The 19364-nt window shown below is 40.7% G+C and overlaps 1 protein-coding gene across 1 annotated transcript in view; it reads left to right on the plus strand.

Annotated features, from left to right (window-relative positions):
* PDE4B (phosphodiesterase 4B) overlaps window positions 1-19364 on the plus strand; it is a 591158-nt gene that overhangs the window by 450795 nt on the left and 120999 nt on the right. The window contains exon 4 of the mRNA XM_068540054.1: window positions 5013-5207. Within this exon, the coding sequence (XP_068396155.1) occupies window positions 5013-5207 (195 nt within the window). The remainder of the gene's footprint in view (window positions 1-5012; window positions 5208-19364) is intronic.

Genomic DNA, 19364 nt, shown 5'->3' on the forward strand with positions numbered 1-19364 from the left:
GGATCAGGAAACAACCACGCTGGGGACAATTGCAGGCAATTCTGCAACAACCTGGCTTGGCTTGAATTCTTGGAAATAAGAGCTTCTCTTCGTTTAATAAAAGGTTTCATGTACACCTTGTGGTTCTGTTCTTTATCCCTGATTTTTCCTCCCAGGCTTATGAATAAGGCTTCAGTCCTATTTCTCCCTCGGAGACTGGCAAGCGGCCCTACCTGCTCCAGCTGGAGGCTGGGCAGTGCAGGCTGGGGAAGCTGTAGATGTCTTCTGCCGCCTGCTGGCTCCCTCTTAGCACCAGTGCAGGGCTGGCTCTGCATGGATTCCTAGGCAATGGAGTCCACCAGGAGAGAAAGTGGGGCAGAGAATGTTCCTGCTTTTATTAAAAAGAAAGAGACGAGAAGATGGCAGGCAGAAGCTGGTATAGGAGGGCTTTTCCCATCATGGGGGTTTGTGTAAAGATATCACCATCTCAAACATCTAAGCCAGTGATTTTTCTATATAAGTTTGTCTTGTTCAGGGAGAACACAGCTGTGCTCTTTATTTATTTTTATTTTTATTTTTAGATCATCGTCTCACAAAGCTTATCAAATAAGTTAATGTCGCATCTGTATAGACTCATTTGAAGGAAACAGCAGAAACCCCTGCCAGTGGGAATTGAGATGAGGGTAAGGAGGCAGGAAGAGGGAAGGGATAGGAGAAACATTTCATAGTAAATTGACTTTCGTTGGTTCAGCTGACATTTTTTGATAGACCTACTATTTACAAGGCTCCGATCCAGATGCCTGGGATACAGAAGTGAGTAATATTGGGTCCCTTCTCTTTAGGAGATAAGAATCTATCGGGGAGCAGCTAAATAAGTGGATAATTAAATAAATGGAAAATTAAATAGAGATTACAAGTACTGTGACCAAGTACTGCTGTAAAGGAGTCTAGGAAGACACAGAAGGGGAGTACGTATCTAAATCGGACTGGTAGCTGCAATGTTAGGAAATATTTACTGGAGGAGGTGGCATGAGCTGAATGTGAAGTAGTGATTGAATGGAGACAGTGGGGAGAAGGGCATTCCAGTTACGGGCAGCACCACCTCTCACACACAGCATCACCCACTACCGCCGCTGCCTCGAGAAGCTGAGACCTCTAGAATCAAAGCAGGAGAAAGTTGTTAAAATATTAGGTCTTAGACAACAAGCAATTGACTCAGTCCAGGGCGATCTGCCGAGGCAGGCAGAATCACGGGGGACAGCAGCATACAGAATCCTGGACGTCAGAGAGCAGGACTTGGGGGTGGGGGGAGTGTCTCTGATCCTAGAAAAAAGGCCACTTTCAATACTGTTCCAGTCCATATGCTGGCTCTGGGCAGGTCCCGTCAACTATTGAGAAACTTGTGCATGACATCCTCTCAGTCTATCTGAAACTTCTCAGTGATGTCATCCAAATATTGAAGTAACTATAAGCTCAAATGTAGCAATTGCAGTGTTATTTAAAATTAGAAATTCGGTGACCCACAATAGGGAAAATGCCTGAGGAAGTTCGGCACGACTTCTGGATGAACCATTAACTTCCATGGGCATGGAAAATGATAATTCTGAAAACGGCGCACTACGCGGAAAAAAATCATGATTCAAGCCTGCAGGAAAAATATTAACACTCAGAAAGAAAATAATAACCTGCTAATATTTTTTCTCTATTGTTGATATTTTACATAACATTCTTATTTATTTTTATAATAGTATTTTTTAATATAAAGAAGCCTAAAGGTGAAATATGAGTCCTGATTAAGGCAGGGCTAAAAATTACTCTAAATAAATAATGACCCCATTTGTATGTTCGCTTCCGATATTTCAGATTCTGTTTTTTCCCTAATTGTATTTCAGTTTGTGCGGCCTGTTCCTTTTGCTTGTTAAGCCTATCCTCCGTGTTCCCTTTGCCCACACCCCTCTTCCCACCCTGGATCTGTGGGACGTATTGTGATGTCTGCCCACTAATTTTGCTGTGACTGGAGCTGGTGTCTGGTTGGTGACTCATGTTTGTTCCTAAGTTGTACATCTGTGTTGGTTGCTTTGAAACAGTGCCCCAGGGAGTATGAAAGGCCATTTGTCTCCCTGAAACTGCTTCTTTGCCCCAGATAATTCTTCCTTGGCTTTTTCTGAATTCCCGCAAGCTCTTCTATGAGTTTAGGCAGGGTAAAGAAGAAAGGAAGAAGAAAAAGAAGAAAACAAAGGAAAGCAGCATGGAGGGAGTTTTAGTGTCTGGGCCCAGTCCCTGCTTACCTGGCAGGACCAAACCTCCTGGTCGTCCTGCTAACACTGGGGGCAGATGCTCTGTGACATCTGCTTAAAGGGTAATACTTGTGGACTTACTTTCTGCCCACTAGGAATGCCTGCAGCAGGAAACAGGGCAGAGTGAGCCCTGGTGGAAACCCCCACTGGAAAAAGTTCTGAGAGTTTGGTAGGCATACCCACTTGGCACCTCTTCTAAGATTTTAGCCCAGATATACACAGCAGTGACATTCATAATATTTAATGACTGGTACCACATGGGCACTGGCCAATTAAAAGGACACAGGCCACCGCGCTGAAGCTAGAGGCCCCCTGCTGTTCCAGTCATCAGCAGATCCTGGACGGTCTGGGGCAGTGGCTGGCTGCCAACTGTTACAGAAGTATTTCAGGGACTTCCATGGCGGTCCAGTGGTTAAGACTTTGCCTTCCAGTGCAGGGGCTGCAGGTTCAATCCCTGGTCAGGGAGCTAAGATCCCACATGCCTCGGGGTTAAAAAACCAAAACATAGAACAGAAGCAATATTGTAACAAATTCAATAAAGACTTTAAAAATGGTCCACATCAAAAAAAAAAAAAGTATTTCAATGTTTTAATACCCATAAAGGCTGTACAGATAGATACCAAATGAATTACAACATGATTACTCATGAAATTTCAAAGCTTATTTATGCCCACTCTTAAGCTTTATGTAGTCCCATCTTTACCTTTTAAGAGGCTTCCCTCTTTGTCCTTAAGAAGAGTTCAGAGCCAGCTTCAAGTCCTAGTTCTACAAGCTCTGGGTGGCACAAAGGAGTCCTTATCCACAAAGGAGCTCTTTATTTTGCTCAACAACTAATATAGATCTCACCCAAGGAAAGTGTGCAAGTCAGCTTACGTTATATTTTCACTTGCTGCAACGTGTTTGCCTTACAACATAGCTCTACCTCCAGGCAGGCTGGCAAACAGGCTGAAATGTGTGAATGATTGCCCACCTGCCTGCTTGCCTGCAGTCTCTGAAAGACAGTCCCATCCCAGACCGTGAGCCTGCTGTGAAAATCCATCTGCAGTACCGTGAAAGCCCAAATACATACATTGGATTGTTATGGCTCTTCCTTGTTCTCTTAACTGGAGATTCTCACTTGCTGCTTCTTATCAGACACCCGGAGTTTGTGGGTTGGCTCAAAGCAGCTTCTTGGAATGGTCTCCGGGGAAGCATTATGACCCTGAATTCTTTCATTTCTTCTTTCCCTGTTTCGGTGAAACCTACAGCCTCAGGGTAATTTACTGCCTCCCCTGTATTCATCCAAGATAACAGCCAAGGTTGCTCATAATCCAACTGACTCTCTACATACCAAACACACGTTTCGCTTGAATGTAGAGACTGAAGGGAAACTGCACTCAGTGACCCAGTGAGCCATTCTGGAGTTCTGTGATTACTGAAGTCTGAGGTTGTAGAGGACAGAATTGGAAGACTTGGGTCTTCCAATTCTTACTTTACAGTTGCTAGCCTGTGATTTTGAGCAGGTGTTTAAAATCTCTCTAAGCCTCATTTTCCTCAAATGTAGACTGAGATCATACTACATACTTCACAGGGTCGTAATAAGGGTTGTAAATGGAATAATAGATCAGAAAACAATTTATAAACTAAAAGAAATACGCAAAATCCACCCCAAGAGAGAAGGCTATAAGAACTAGTGAACGAAAAGAACCACAAATGTAGAAATAAATTATGGCAGCTGGATGAGTATAAAGGAAACCCGCTACTGTGGTCCAGCTTGGAAAAGAGAGCATCCTTAGCCCCATACCTTCTCCAACACCTTTCTGCAGAGCTTTAGCCAGAGAGCAGTGAGTGGTCTAGAGAAATACTAGGCAAGAGGGTTACTGTCAATCTGAGGCTAAGGGAGGTTGTGCATGCAGGAAAAATGCATAGGGGATGGTGGAGAGCATGGGAAGGACACAGTGCCTAAAGTAACACCAGGACCAGGAGAGAGAAAACAACAGCCAAAATGTCTACTGCTCCCACCTGCGTGTTCATTGATCAGAGCTTGTTCAAATAATTCTGGACTTGAGGGTACCTTTCCAGAGTGAGCTAGACTGACCAGAAATCTCAACGGCACTCCTCTGCCAGAGTCAGTAGCTGTATCCTCCTCCAGAGAGAAAGCTCTGCACCCCTGGAGGGCTATTTGGCATTATCAGATTAATTAAGTCATTGTCTGTGCTTAAACTTGCATATGAATATTAAGTGTCAGACTGGACCTCCCGTTTAATCAGCCAGTGGATGTTTTCAGGTTAGCACTTTGTTCCTGAAACATTCAGAAATGTGCACATTGTATCTTTGATGAGACTGTGATATTTATTTATGGCAGGAAGAAGCCTCCCAGCTAAGAAGACTCATTCAAGTGATAGTTGAGTGTCTGGCACTTAGAGGTGTGTTAGATGCCGTATCTGGAGTCGCTTATTATTACCAGTTTATTTTATGAATTTGTCAATGTTGCTCATGCCGCTGAAAGGCCATGGGACTTTGCTCCGAGGGTCAAATCCTGGCTCCAGTCTCTGCTGATGACTGAACTTCTGTGGGACTGTTCCCTTTGTATAAAATGAGAATGACTGCAACTCAGAGCTGTTTGGAGCCTTAAAACTTTCCATGAAGTGTGAAGTGCTATGTAAAGTGCCTGGCACGCATGGGTTCTCCATGTATGTATGTCAGATGCCCTTCTCTATGTTTCTCATGTGACCAGTTTTCTTCTTTCTCTTTAAGCTTTGATGTGGAAAATGGCCCTTCCCCAGGTCGGAGCCCGCTGGACCCCCAGGCCAGCTCTTCCTCTGGGCTGGTGCTTCATGCCACCTTTCCCGGGCACAGCCAGCGCAGAGAGTCCTTTCTCTACAGATCAGACAGCGACTATGACTTGTCACCAAAGGCGATGTCGAGAAACTCTTCACTTCCAAGCGAGCAGTAAGTACGAGCTGTCTGGCTCCCAGTTTCACACTTACCTCATCTTTAACCCCGTCACATCAGAGCAGCAAACTGTTCCCCTTTAACCCACAGGAGAGAGGGAGGAGAAAAATGAACAGAGCAGAGGTGACAATGATGACCACCTTAAGGACATTAATGCTCTCTTGCATGAGAAATCTGTAGCCGGGGTCCCCAAGAGTGTTTAAAACCTCAGGCAACCGTGTTTGATTCACTTCGGTTATTGACACTTTAAAAAAAAAATTTTATTATTTGGCTTCATTTCCTGAACTGCTGAATCGTTTACGGCATGAGAACCTTAACACTGTTTGCAAACCACACTCAGACTTTCCAAGGCATGCGCAGTTTGCATGAGGCTACAGCAGAGAAGGAAAATGGTGGTTGGTGACACGCATCCTCTCTGAGTGGCCTTTGCTGGGTGACATTTAATAAGCTGTCATCTAGTCACGTGTCTGTGTCCCTTCTCTGGAACCTTAACACAATGCCCACTTGTTGCCTGGCTCCTGGGTGAGATAGAATATACTCCACCGCCCTGTTAAGCATGGCTGATGTTTCTGTTTTGCTGCTATTACTTGGAGATCTCTAATTTTTATTTAAAGAACAATGACCGGGTTGTGTTACTTGTTTATTAAGTTTCTGAAACCAAATAAAATTGGATGCTGGAATTCATGCCTTAAAAGGTCTCTAGGCACATGTACAATTGTATTTAACATCATATGTTATAAAAATATCAGTAGCTCTCTAAAGTCTCCAGCCTGGAAAATTCCACTGGGCTCTCTTCTGCTGTTGGAAAGGAAGCTAAAAAGGGCCACCCTCTTGTGAAAGAGGCAGGGGGCATTTTAAAGCTACCAATAAAAAGTATTCCCCAGGGCATTTCCGCCAGCTGATTTTAATAGAGGCACCCCTGCCCTAAAATGTCTCAATCATTGGGTGGACCAGAATTCATTTATTCACTCATTTGGCAAAAATTTACTGAAGCTCTCCTATGTGCCATGCAGTGTGCCAGGCTTTGGGCATAAAAGGTGAGCAGAACAGTGGGAAAAAAAATCACAGATGCGTTAAAAACAGATATTATTCTCAAAAAGGTTGCATGCTCTCAGGGAGGTTACAGTTAAATAAGAAAGATAAGAGGAACACTGCTACTGTGTGGAAGGAAACATTTAGTGAGTGCTTACCATAGGGCCCTGTTCATTTACATACGTTATCTCTTTTAATCTTTACAAAAGTCCTGTCAGGTAGGCACCATTATTATCTCCACTCTATAGATGATGAAACAAAGACTCTGAGAAGTGAGAAACCTACCTCTACCCCATGACTCTATGCCATGCTATATACCTTGATGTAGCTAAGAAAGACCATAGGCAAAACTTTTGGACTTTATTTACCTATGTTCTTCAAACTTCAAAGTAGAACCTCTCCTATCAGGTAGAAAACATGAGTCGAGTAGAGGTAACCTCTTTGCTCTAGATCATGTAGAACCAAGGAAGTTTCTGACCAAGGTTTGGATGGGGGTTTTGACACTGAACATCCCTGGAATTCTCTCTTCCACCAAAACAAACAGCTTTCTAGACTCCCCCGAGGGAGAGCATAGGAGATGTGTTGAGCTGAAGTAATTAGAGCTTCATTCACATAGTGCTTCACGGGTGAAAGACTAGCTTTGGAAGGCAGCTAATGCCTCCCCCCACCCCCCAGACTCCTGACAATCAGCCTGATGCATCTCAGGGTCACTCAGAGGCTGCCCAGCAAGTTCTAACCAAATTTCAGATTAAATTCCAGTGATTCCTTACTTAGGACGAAAAGGTTATAGAAATTTTGAACATGAAGAGACTTTCAAGATAACAGTCCAACTCAGTCTATAGCTGTAGAATCAGACATCGAGTTCTGAACGACTCTGCGTTCAGGTCCCTAATACTAATGGTTACCCTCTTTTCAATTTTACCAACCAGGAAAAATTCTCCCCTAACTTCAGAACCTACATAGCGTTGCCAACTTTAGATTTAGGCAAGTAAGGATTATATATGTAAGTTAACTAGTATCATTCTCCCTTAAAAAAAAAAAAAAGAGGGAGTACCTTCAAGATGGCAGAGGAGTAGGACGTGGAGATCACCTTCCTCCCCACAAATACATCAAAAATACATCTACATGTGGAACAACTCCTACAGAACACCTACTGAACACTGGCAGAAGACCTCACACTTCCCAAAAGGGTCTGGGTGCTCTGGCCAGGTGTCAGGCGTGAGCCTCTGAGGTAGGAGAGCTGAGTTCAGGACACTGGACCACCAGAGACTTCCAGGCCCCACATAACATCAATCGGCGAAAGCTCTCCCAGGGACCACCGTCTCAACACTAAGATGCATCTCCATTCAAAAAACAGCAAGCTCCAGTGCTGGACACCCAGTGTTGGACACCCAACAACTAGCAAGACAGGAACACAACCCCACCCATTAGCAGAGAGGCTGCCTAAAATCATAATAAGGTCACAGACACCCCAAAACACACCACCAGACGCGGTCCAGCCCAACAGAAAGACAAGATCCAGCCTCATCCTCCAGATCACAGGAACTAGTCCCCTCCACCAGGAAGCCTACACAACTCACTGAAGCAACCTTAGCCACTGGGGGCGGGCACCAAAAACAAGGGGAACTACAAACTTGCAGCCTGCAAAAAGGAGACCCCAAACACAGTAAGTTAAGCAAAATGAGAAGACAGAGAGACACACAGCAGATGAAGGAGCAAGGTAAAAACACACCAGACCAAACAAATGAAGAGGAAATAGGCAGCTTACCTGAAAAATAATTCAAAGTAATGATAGTAAAGATCGAAAATCTTGGAAATAGAATAGAGAAAATACAAGAAAGGTTTAAGAAGGACCTAGAAGAACTAAAGAGCAAACAAACAATGATGAACAACACAATAAATGAAATTAAAAATTCTCTAGAGGGAATCAATATCAGAAGAACTGAGGCAGAAAAACGGATAAGTGACCTGGAAGATAAAATAGTGGAAATAACTACTGCAGAGCAGAATAAAGAAAAAAGAATGAAAAGAATTGAGGATAGTCTCCGAGACTCCTGGGACAACTTTAAATGTGCCAACATTCGAATTATAGAGGTCCCAGAAAAACAAGAGAAAAAGAAAGGGACTGAGAAAATATTTGAAGAGATTATAGTTGAAAACTTCCCTAATATGGGAAAGGAAATAGTCAATCAATTCCAGGATACACAGAGACTCCCATACAGGATAAATCCAAGGAGAAACATGGTAAGACACATATTAATCAAACTATCAAAAATTAAATACAAAGGAAAAAATATTAAAAGCAGCAAGGGAAAAGCAACAAATAACATACAAGGGAATCCTCATAAGGTTAAGAGCTGATCCTTCAGCAGAAACTCTGCAAGCCAGAAGGAAGTGGCAGGACATATATAAAGTGATGAAAGGGAAAAACCTACAACCAAAATTACTCTACCCAGCAAGGATCTCATTCAGCTTCGACAGAGAAATTAAAACCTTTACAGACAAGCAAAAGCTAAGAGAATTCAGCACCACCAAACGAGCTTTACAACAAATGCTAAAGGAACTTCTCTAGGCAGGAAACACAAGAGAAGGAAAAGACCTACAATAACCCAAAACAATTAAGAAAATGGTAATAGTAACATACATATTGATAATTACCTTATATGTAAATGGATTAAATGCTCCAATCAAAAGACATAGATTGGCTGAATGGATACAAAAAAAAATCCATGAATATGCTGTCTACAAGAGACCCACTTCAGACCTAGGGACACATATGGACTGTAAGTGAGGGGATGGATAAAGATATTCCATGCAAATGGAAATCAAAAGAAAGCTGGAGTAGCAATTCTCATATCAGACAAAATAGACTTTAAAATAAAGAATGTTACAAGAGACAAAGAAGGACACTACATAATAATCAAGGGATCAACCCAAGAAGAAGATATAACAATTATAAACATATATGCACCCAACATAGGAGCACCTCATTACATAAGGCAACTGCTAACAGCTATAAAAGAGGAAACTGACAGTAACACAATAATAGTGGGGGACTTTAACAACTCACTCGCACCAGTGGACAGATAATCCAAAATGAAAATAAATAAGGAAACAGAAGCTTTAAATGACACAATAGACCAGATAGATTTAATTGATATTTATAGGACATTCCATCCAAAAACAGCAGATTACACTTTCTTCTCAAGTGCACACGGGACATTCTCCAGGGTAGATCACACCTTGGGTCACAAATCAAGCTTCAGTAAACTTAAGAAAATTGAAATCATATCAAGCATCTTTTCTGACCACAACGCTATGAGATTAGAAATGAATTACAGGGAAAAAAACGTAAAAAACAAACACATGGTGGCTAAACAATACGTTACTAAATAACCAAGAGATCACTGAAGAAATCAAACAGGAAATCAAAAAATACCTAGAGACAAATGACAATGAAAACACGATGATCCAAAACCTACTGGTTGCAGCAAAAGCAGTTCTAAGAGGGAAATTTATCGCTAAACAAGCTTACCTCAAGAAAAAAGAAAAATCTCAAATAAACACTCTAACCTTACACCTAAAGGAACTAGAGAAAAACGAACAACAAAACCCAAAGTTAGCAGAAGGAAAGAAATCATAAAGATCAGAGCAGACATAAATGAAATAGAAACAAAGAAAACAATAGCAAAGATCTATAAAACTAAAAGCTGGTTCTTTGAGAAGATAAACAAAATTGATAAACCATTAGCCAGACTCATCAAGAAAAAGAGGGAGAAGACTCAAATCAATAAAATTAGAAATGAAAATGGAGAAGTTACAACAGACACTGCAGAAATACAAAGCATCCGAATAGACTACTACGAGCAACTCTATGCCAATAAAATGGACAACCTAGAAGAAATGGACAAATTCTTGGAGAGGTATAACCTTCCAAGACTGAACCAGGAAGAAATAGAAAATATGAACAGACCTATCAGAAGTAAAGAAATTGAAACTGTGATTTAAAATCTTCCAACAAACAAAAGTCCAGGACCAGATGGCTTTACAGGTAAATTCTATCAAACATTTAGAGAAGAGCTAACACCCATCCTTCTCAAACTCTTCCAAAGAATTGCAGAGGAAGGAACACTCCCAAACTCATTCTATGAGGCCACCATCACCCTCATACCAAAAACAGACAAAGATACTGCAAAAAAAGAAAATTACAGACCAATATCACTGATGAATATAGATGCAAAAGTCCTCAACAAAATACTAGCAAACAGAATCCAACAACACATTAAAAGGATCAAACACCATGTTCAAGTGGGATTTATCCCAGGCATGCACGGATTCTTTAATATACACAAATCAATCAATGAGATACACTATATTAATAAATTGAAGAATAAAAACCATATGATCATCTCAATTGATGCAGAAAAAGCTTTTGACAAAATTCAACACAGATTTATGATAAAAACTCTCCAGAAAGTGGGCATAGAGGGAACCTACCTCAACATAATAAAGCCATATACGACAAACCCACAGCAAACATCATTCTCAATGGTGAAAAACTGAAACCATTTCCTCTAAGATCAGGAACAAGACAAGGATGTCCACTCTCACCACCATTATTCAACATAGTTTTGGAAGTCCTAGCCATGGTAATCAGAGAAGAAAAAGGAATAAAAGGAATACAAATTGGAAAAGAAGAAGTAAAACTGTCACTGCAGATGACATGATACTATACATAGAGAATCCTAAAGATGCCACCAGAAAACTACTAGAGCTAATCAATGAATTTGGTAAAGTAGCAGGATACAAAATTAATGCACAGAAATCTCTTGCATTCCTATACACTAATCATGAAAAATCTGAAAGAGAAATTAAGGAAACACTCCCATTTACTATTGCAACAAAAAGAATAAAATACCTAGGAATAAACCTACCCAGAGAGACAAAAGAGCTGTATGCAGAAAACTCTAAGACACTGATGAAAGAAATTAAAGATGATAACAACAGATGGAGAGATATACCATGTTCTTGGATTGGAAAAATCAATATTGTGAAAATGACTGTACTACTCAAAGCAATCTACAGATTCAATGCAATCCCTATCAAATTACCAAAGGCATTTTTTACGGAACTAGAACAAAAAATCTTAAAATTTGTATGGAAACACGAAAGACCCCGAATAGCCAAAGCAGTCTTGAGGGGAAAAAAATGGAGATGGAGGAATCAGACTCCCTGACTTCAGACTCTACTCCAAAGCTACAGTAATCAAGACAAATGGTACTGGCACAAGAACAGAAATATAGATCAATGGAACAGGATAGAAAACCCAGAGATAAACCCACACACCTATGGTCAACTTATCTATGACAAAGCAGGCAAGGATATACAATGGAGAAAAGACAGTCTCTTCAATAAGTGGTGCTGGGAAAACTGGACAGCTACATGCAGAAGAATGAAATTAGAACACTACCTAACACGATACACAAAAATAAACTCAAAATGGATTACAGACCTAAATGTAAGACCGGACACTATAAAACTCTTAGAGGAAAACATAGGAAGAACACTCCTTGACATAAACCACAGCAAGATCTTTTTTGATCCACCTCCTAGAGTAATGGAAATAAAAACACAAATAAACAAATGGGACCTAATGAAACTTAAAAGCTTTTGCACAGCAAAGGAAACCATAAACAAGATGAAAAGGCAACCGTCAGAATGGGAGAAAACATTTGCAAACGAAGCAACGGACAAAGAATTAATCTCCAAAATATACAAGCAGCTCATGCAGCTCAATATTAAAAAAACAAACAACCCAATCCAAAAATGGGCAGGAGACCTAAATAGACATTTCTACAAAGAAGATATACAGATTGCCAACACACACATGAACGGATGCTCAACATCACTAATCATTAGAGAAATGCAAATCGAAAATACAATGAGGTATCACCTCACACCGGTCAGAATGGCCATCATCAAAAAATCCACAAACAATAAATGCTGGAGAGGGTGTGGAGAAAAGGGAACCCTCATACACTGTTGGTGGGAATGTAAATTGGTACAGCCACTATGGAGAACAGTATGGAGGTTCCTTAAAAAACTAAAAATAGAACTACCATATGACCCAGCAATCCCACTACTGGGCATATACTCTGAAAAATCTATAATTCAAAAAGAGTCATGTACCACAATGTTCATTGCAGCACTATTTACAATCGCCAGGACATGGAAGCAACGTAAGTGTCCATCGACCCATGAATGGGTAAAGAAGATGTGGCACATATATATAATGGAATATTATTCAGCCATAAAAAGAAACGAAATTAAGTTATTTGTAGTGAGGTGGATGGACCTAGAGTCTGTCATACAGAGTGAAGTAAGTCAGAAAGAGAAAAACAAATACCGTATGCTAACACATATATATGGAATCCAAAAAAAAAAAAAAAAAAAAATATATATATATATATATATGTTTCTGAAGAACCTAGGGGCAGGACAGGAATAAAGACGCAGATGTAGAAAATGGACTTGAGGACACGGGGAAGGGGAAGGGGAAGCTGGGACGAAGTGAGAGAGTGGCATGGACATATATACACTACCAAATGTAAAATAGATAGCTAGTGTGAAGCACCCCCATAGCACAGAGAGATCAGCTCAGTGCTTTGTGACCACCTAGAGGGGTGGGAGGGAGACGCAAGAGGGAGGGGATGGGGGATATATGTATACATATAGCTGATTCACTTTGTTATACAGCAGAAACCAACACAGCACTGTAAAGCAATTATACTCCGATAAAGATGTTAAAAAAGAAAACAAACCAGAACTTTAAAAAGTAGTAAGGGCACACTTTCATAATAAAGAATAGTCCTTCCCAAGAAAACACAGTTGTAAACATGATCTCATCCTATCAAAGATACTGATAACAAGATATATTAAAAGCTTTGGGTGAATAAAAATAGCCCAGAATTTTGTTTTGCAAATATTTCAACATGACAGTAAAACTTTCATGTGTTTGTCAGTTTAGGAATTTATATTTCTCAACACAACAAGAAGTAGAACTTGAATATCCAGATTCTTCTGAAATTTCATTTTATCAGGACCATGTTGGTAAATCCAGTTTTACACAGGTATTTTGAGCTAACCTGAAGTAATGCTCTCAAAGCTATTTCACCTGATTATTACTCTTCAGGATGATTTGAAATAGAGGAACAGCAGCCCCTGAACCTCTTACTGCTTCTCCTGCCTTCTACCCATAAAGCCAAGAAAAAGAAGGACAGTAATAGGTTAGGAGTCTTGATGTGAAGGCCGCTGGATGGGGGCTGCAGCGTGTTCCCCGCTCAGAAGCCCCTCTCTCCAGAACAGGTCATGAATTTACACAAGAGGTAGAAAACTTTGCATAATTCCTCAGCATTAAATCTTAACAGTAGAGACAACACTAGCTTTTTAAAATTTCTCATCTGAGCTCTTTCAGGAGAAAACATATAGGCAGGGAGAATGAGTGAAAAAGATATTGAGTTAAAAAATGAATGGAAAATTAAAAGTGGCTTTAGCATACAGCAACAAAAGAGAGACTGAAATAAAGCTTTGTGGTAAGAAAACAGGATCGCCATTGGATCCCAAAAGGAAATTTCACATGCTTTCCTAGATGTGGCAATAATTTATTGGTTTCTCTTTCGTTCCTGTGTTGTAGTCATCTTTAACGTAATGTCTTTGTATACCAAGGTACAGATTTCCCAATGGGAACATAAAGTACCGGAAACTGGTGAGGCCAGTTAGATTGCCCCAAACTGTGGCGGGAACCACCCCGGATAGGACCAAGTTTTAATTATCCACTAGTAAAGCCACAGGGAAGCAAGATCCATGTTTCCTTCATTTGGTTGTCCCATTTGTAGTCTTACACAGACAAGGAACTTTTTAAAGCCACCATTTGTATGAGAAGTAAGTAGTCTCTAGAGAGAGTGGTCAAGGGAAATGAGATCTGAGAGCCAAGAGGAAAAGCAGAAATAAGAGCCCACTTAAATTTAAGACCTGTTTATTGATGGACTACCAAAAAAGTACAATGTGGTGTCTAAGACTTGAGTTACAGCCATCATACTTACTAGCACCATGGCTTTAAGACATTGAGTATTTTTTGTACTGTCTAAATTACCTGTAAATAAAAGCACACGTTTATTAAGCATTTCCTATATACTATTTAAAGTCCTTTACATATTTTAACTCATTTAATCCCTATAACCCCAAGGTAGTTGGTACTGTAATATTCTTGTCTTAAAGATGAGGACATTGAAGCACAGAGAGATTAAGTAACCTGCCCAGTAAATGGGGAATCACGGCTTAAATCCAGGGAGTCTAGATGATTAAACCACATGGTTATCCAATACATAAACAGACTCTAAATAATGATGGAAAATAAAAATAATGATACGGATCTCTGCTCTGCCTGCCTTTCCAGCTGTTATGAAGATTATACACATCCTTTCTTTTAACAAAAATTTACTTACCTTTAGGCACTTTGCAAACAAATGAGACATTTTCTTTGTCTTCAGGGGAGCTAAAAGATTAGTAAGTCAATAGGCAGTTGTACTACCTTCGGAAAAGGGCAATGTCCGTGGAAAGGGATGCACTGGACTTTGAGAGATCTGGCCAGGCAAGGCGAGCAGCCTGCTTCGAGGGGTTACAGCTAAGCTAAAGGAGTTAGCCAGGCAGAAAGGTGTGCAGGAAGAAGGGCTATGTGCTCACTAACTCTCTTGTTGTCAAGAACATTTGGGGGAACCACAGCTCAATATGGCTCAGGCAGAGAACGTGAGAGGATGAGGAAGTGGTGAGAGACGAACCCAGAGAAGTAAGCAGTTCCCTCATCACGGAGGGCCTATGTGAGGAGTTGGCATTTATGTTGCAGACAAGCAGTGGGGGGCTACTAAAGGCTTTAAAACAGGAAAATACATAATCAGACGAATGTTTTTGAAAGATAACTCTGATTACAGTCTAAAGAACAGTTTGGAGGGTGGACACGCCTAAAGATGTTTCCAAGAGCCAAATGGGAAGTTGCTTTGGTAATCTGCATCTTAAAGGATGGGGATCTACATTAGAACAGATCCAATGGGCGATTAATAAATATTTGCAAGTTAGGATCAACAGATGTTGGTGGTTGACTATGGGATGAGGGGAAGGAAGGTTTCAGGCTTGACCAACAAGATAGGTGCTTGCACCGTTCCTCAGGGTCAAGAACATACTCTTACCACATGAAATAAGGGACATGAAAATGCTTTGTAAACTGTAAAGTACAATATAAATATTAGTTCTCTTGATTGTAATGGGGGCAGAAATGACTACCCTAAAGAAGTTCTCACCAGCTGGGAAGATAGACATGATACCTACTACTGTACGAATAACTATAACTAACGAAAGTGCCTTTATGTGCCTAGCACTGTTGTAAGAGTTGTACATATATAATAACTTATTTCTCACAACGCCCATTTTACAGATGAAGAAAGTGAGGCATAGAGAGGTTGCCTAATGTCTCATAGTTAGTAATAGTGCAACTGAGAAACAAACCAATGCTGTCTGGCTCCAAAAGCTGTGCTCTTCACTACAATAGTATATGTCTCTCTCTAAGGCAGACGAAAATTAGTATTACAAGCAAAGTGCATGTAGTCATGAAACAGAGGAAGTTAAAATTAATAAAACCCAGAGTGTAGCAGTAGGAAGCAGCATTTTTGCTTCCTAGAAAAGCATTCATTGTTGAGAGCAGACCTACACTCAATTCTAAGACCCACAGAGTTCTGATCTCCAATTATCCTACAAAATTGTAATGTGCTAGTTTTGTCACTAGATGGTGCTCGTGCCACGGTTCTGAATATCTGGCCTCGTTCCTGAGAGGTATTGTCGTCTCTAGTGGTTTGGGCAACTAAGAAGTACGTCAGTTTTCATAACCAATCAAGTGTTTTGTTACATTCATGCATTTTATTATTAATGTACCAAATTATGATTTTAAAAATTTAGAACGGTTTTATAAATAATCTGGCTATACTCAAATAGAAGTTTTTTCTTTTGTTTCTTCAACTTGCTATGAATTATCTATGAATTATCTGATCATTTCTCTAACAGCTACTGTCTGATATACAGCATTGGCTTTTACAGCTCAAATTCTTTAAGGGACCCAGTAATGGGGATCTGAAAATTCGTCTCTTGCCTCTGAGTGTTCTGCTCTCCTAAGCTTCAAAAGTTTCATAATAATAGTCATTTTGACACCAAGCCCTCTCTTAATGTGTTTTTTCTTTTAACCTCTGTTTAATCATTAGTTTGTACAGTTTTAGTAACTCCCCATTCATGCAACAATACATCAGCTTTAGGTACTACATCTGTATGAGATTTGCTTGTATTATCTAACTTTTGTTGGACATGTAGACTCCAGAAATCCAGGAGCCATAGATGACCTACTTAAGTCTAACACTATCACTTTACACCCAACTCACCCTGATGTCTTCTGAACAATGTGAACTTCACAGAAGAAATCTGAACAAATAGAAAGATATTTCACCCATCTCCAAAAAAATAGCTTGAGAAGGGGCAGTTCTTGTAATAACTCACCACCCTGCATTTATCACAACTGCCCCTCTCTTAACTTTGTCTCGTTTGGGCTCCTCTCCAAGAGCCCTGAGGTTCTTCCTTTGACTCTCTCTCTCTATACACCCCACCCCAGGAAGCCACTCCCTGCCATTGCTTTAAGGGGCCCCACTGTTGTAGGTACCTCCTAAATCTCTAGCTCTAACCCCCATGTTTCAGTCTTCCCGCTTGCTGTTTCCACCAGAATATCAACAAATATCTTAAAACTCAACATGTGAGAAAGTGACACGTCTCCTCCAACTCCTCCTTACTTTTTAACTTCTACTCACCACTTCACTATTTTCCCAGATACCCATTTTTAAAACTGAAAATAGTGTTTCTTTATGACCCCTTATCCAATTCAATGCCAAGTCCTTGGAAAGACGTTCAGGGTCTCTTCCAGTTGTCTTTTCCTGTTTCTTTCTCTGCCTCACCAATGTCTTCTCATCAGAATGACGGCGATATCCCCCTAACCCATCTTCCTGGCTCTGTCCTCTCTTCCATCCATCTCTTGTATCCATAGCATTTTATTGGGTTGGCCCAAAAGTTTGTTCAGGTTTTTCCATAAGATGTTACGGAAAAACCTGGGACTTCCCTGATGGCACAGTGGTTAAGAATCCACCTGCCAATGCAGGGGACACAGGTTCGATCCCTAGTCCGGGAAGATCCCATGTGCCGCGGAGCAACTAAGCCCGTATGCCACAACTGCTGAGCCTGCGCTCTAGAGCCCGCGTGCCACAGCTACTGAAGCCCACACGCCTAGAGCCCGTGCTCCACAACAAGAGAAGCCACCGCAATGAGAAGCCCGTGCACCGCAATGAAGAGTAGTCCCCGCTCGCCACAACTAGAGAAAACCCATGCAGCAACAAAGACTCAACGCAGCCAAAAAAGAAAAAAAAAACCAGACGAACTTTTTGGCCAACCCAATACTTTCTAAAGCACTTTTCTGTTTGCCTGTCTCACTAAAAACCTTCACTGGCTCATTTCTTTTACTGAGTTGAGCACCAGCTCCACAACCGTTGTCCACAATGTCCATAACGTGGGTGTGGGGGACATTTGAGTCTTATCCCCTGCAAATGTCTGTCACTGCTCAGCTCTAAACAGCCACCAAGCATCTCCATGTTCAGGACTTTCCCATTTCAATGCCTCGGTTCTTGCATTGTTCTCATTAGTAGCACCTACCATCCGTGCCTTTTAAAGCCTGCCCTTCAAAGTTCATCTCGAATACCACTCATTCAATCAAGCCTTTTCTACTATGTCTAATCTGTAATTATGACATCTCCTTTGCACCCCATTAAGTATCAATTGTTTGTATTTCTCATTCTGTATTTATAATATCTACTGCAGTGTTTTGGACATTTTTCTGTCTCCTCTGTTTTAATTTGTGGGGATCATGAATTCTGTATAATTCAATCAACTATGCAGGGTCGTCATAAAACAGGAAACATAATGTTTAAAAGCATAGATTTTTGGAATCAGTCTTAGTTCTTTCATTTATTAGCTGTGTGCTAGTTAAGCAGTTGCTTACCTGCTCTGAGCGTTGATATTATCTATAAAATGGGAATAAGAGTCGTTGCCCCAGTTCTTGTTACAAGAACTAAATGAGATTTCATGCAGAGGCTGACAGATGGTAATCACTCCAAGAATGCTTACTCTTGTCAGTGATCTTTTTATAGTCACTTGGTCACTGTACAAATCAGATGCACAGGAAGTTTAATGAAATTGAAGGGGGACTTCTAGCTAAAGACCAAGGTAGAAAGGAAAATATTGTATTAAATAATACCCCAAAGTAAAAGTCTATGCTAGAGAAGAGGCCCCCAAGGATGTAGGTGTTATCCAACCCTGGATCCCTAGTTCTCACCTAATGCCTGGTACTGGGCAGGTGTTTAATAACCATTGGTTGCACTCTCGTAGTTAGCGAATAAGGTGCCATATATATGTGGTGATCGTGAAGACAGAGAAGATGATCAGACAGTGAAGGAAACTCATTGTTCACCACCTTCTGTGCGACTGTGATGATTTACACTGTGATAGCGAATTGCCCTGATTGTGCGTCTGCAGCTCAGGCCAGCCTATCTTCTAATGGTTTTAATGGAGACCTTGCTGAATGTGGATTTAAGAAGAGGTATAAAAGCATGTGTCAGAGAGAGAGTGCACTTCTGAAAACACACTTTTGACTATTCCTAAGTACAGATTTATGTAACACTAGGTTCAGCTTAATCAGATCTTTGGGACAAAGTGAGAGACAATGATATAATAGTAGGTTCAGTCCCTACACTACACTCCCTTAAAAGCTTTTCCTTGGGTACTTTAAGAAAAAAGTTGTCTTACAAACAAAAAGTAATGGGATTCCCAGACAGAAATCTGTGTTTAAGTGGCATTAAGGCTGCGGTTCAAATCAACAAAAGCCAGGAAATCCAAAGTTAACCTTTATCCAGACTGTTATGCCATTTTTTCCAACTCTATGTGTGCCTGTGAGCAGCCCTCCTTTTGAATTTCCTGGCTCTGGCAACC

Source organism: Eschrichtius robustus, chromosome 3 (assembly GCF_028021215.1).
Source record: "Eschrichtius robustus isolate mEscRob2 chromosome 3, mEscRob2.pri, whole genome shotgun sequence".
Taxonomy (NCBI): domain Eukaryota; kingdom Metazoa; phylum Chordata; class Mammalia; order Artiodactyla; family Eschrichtiidae; genus Eschrichtius; species Eschrichtius robustus.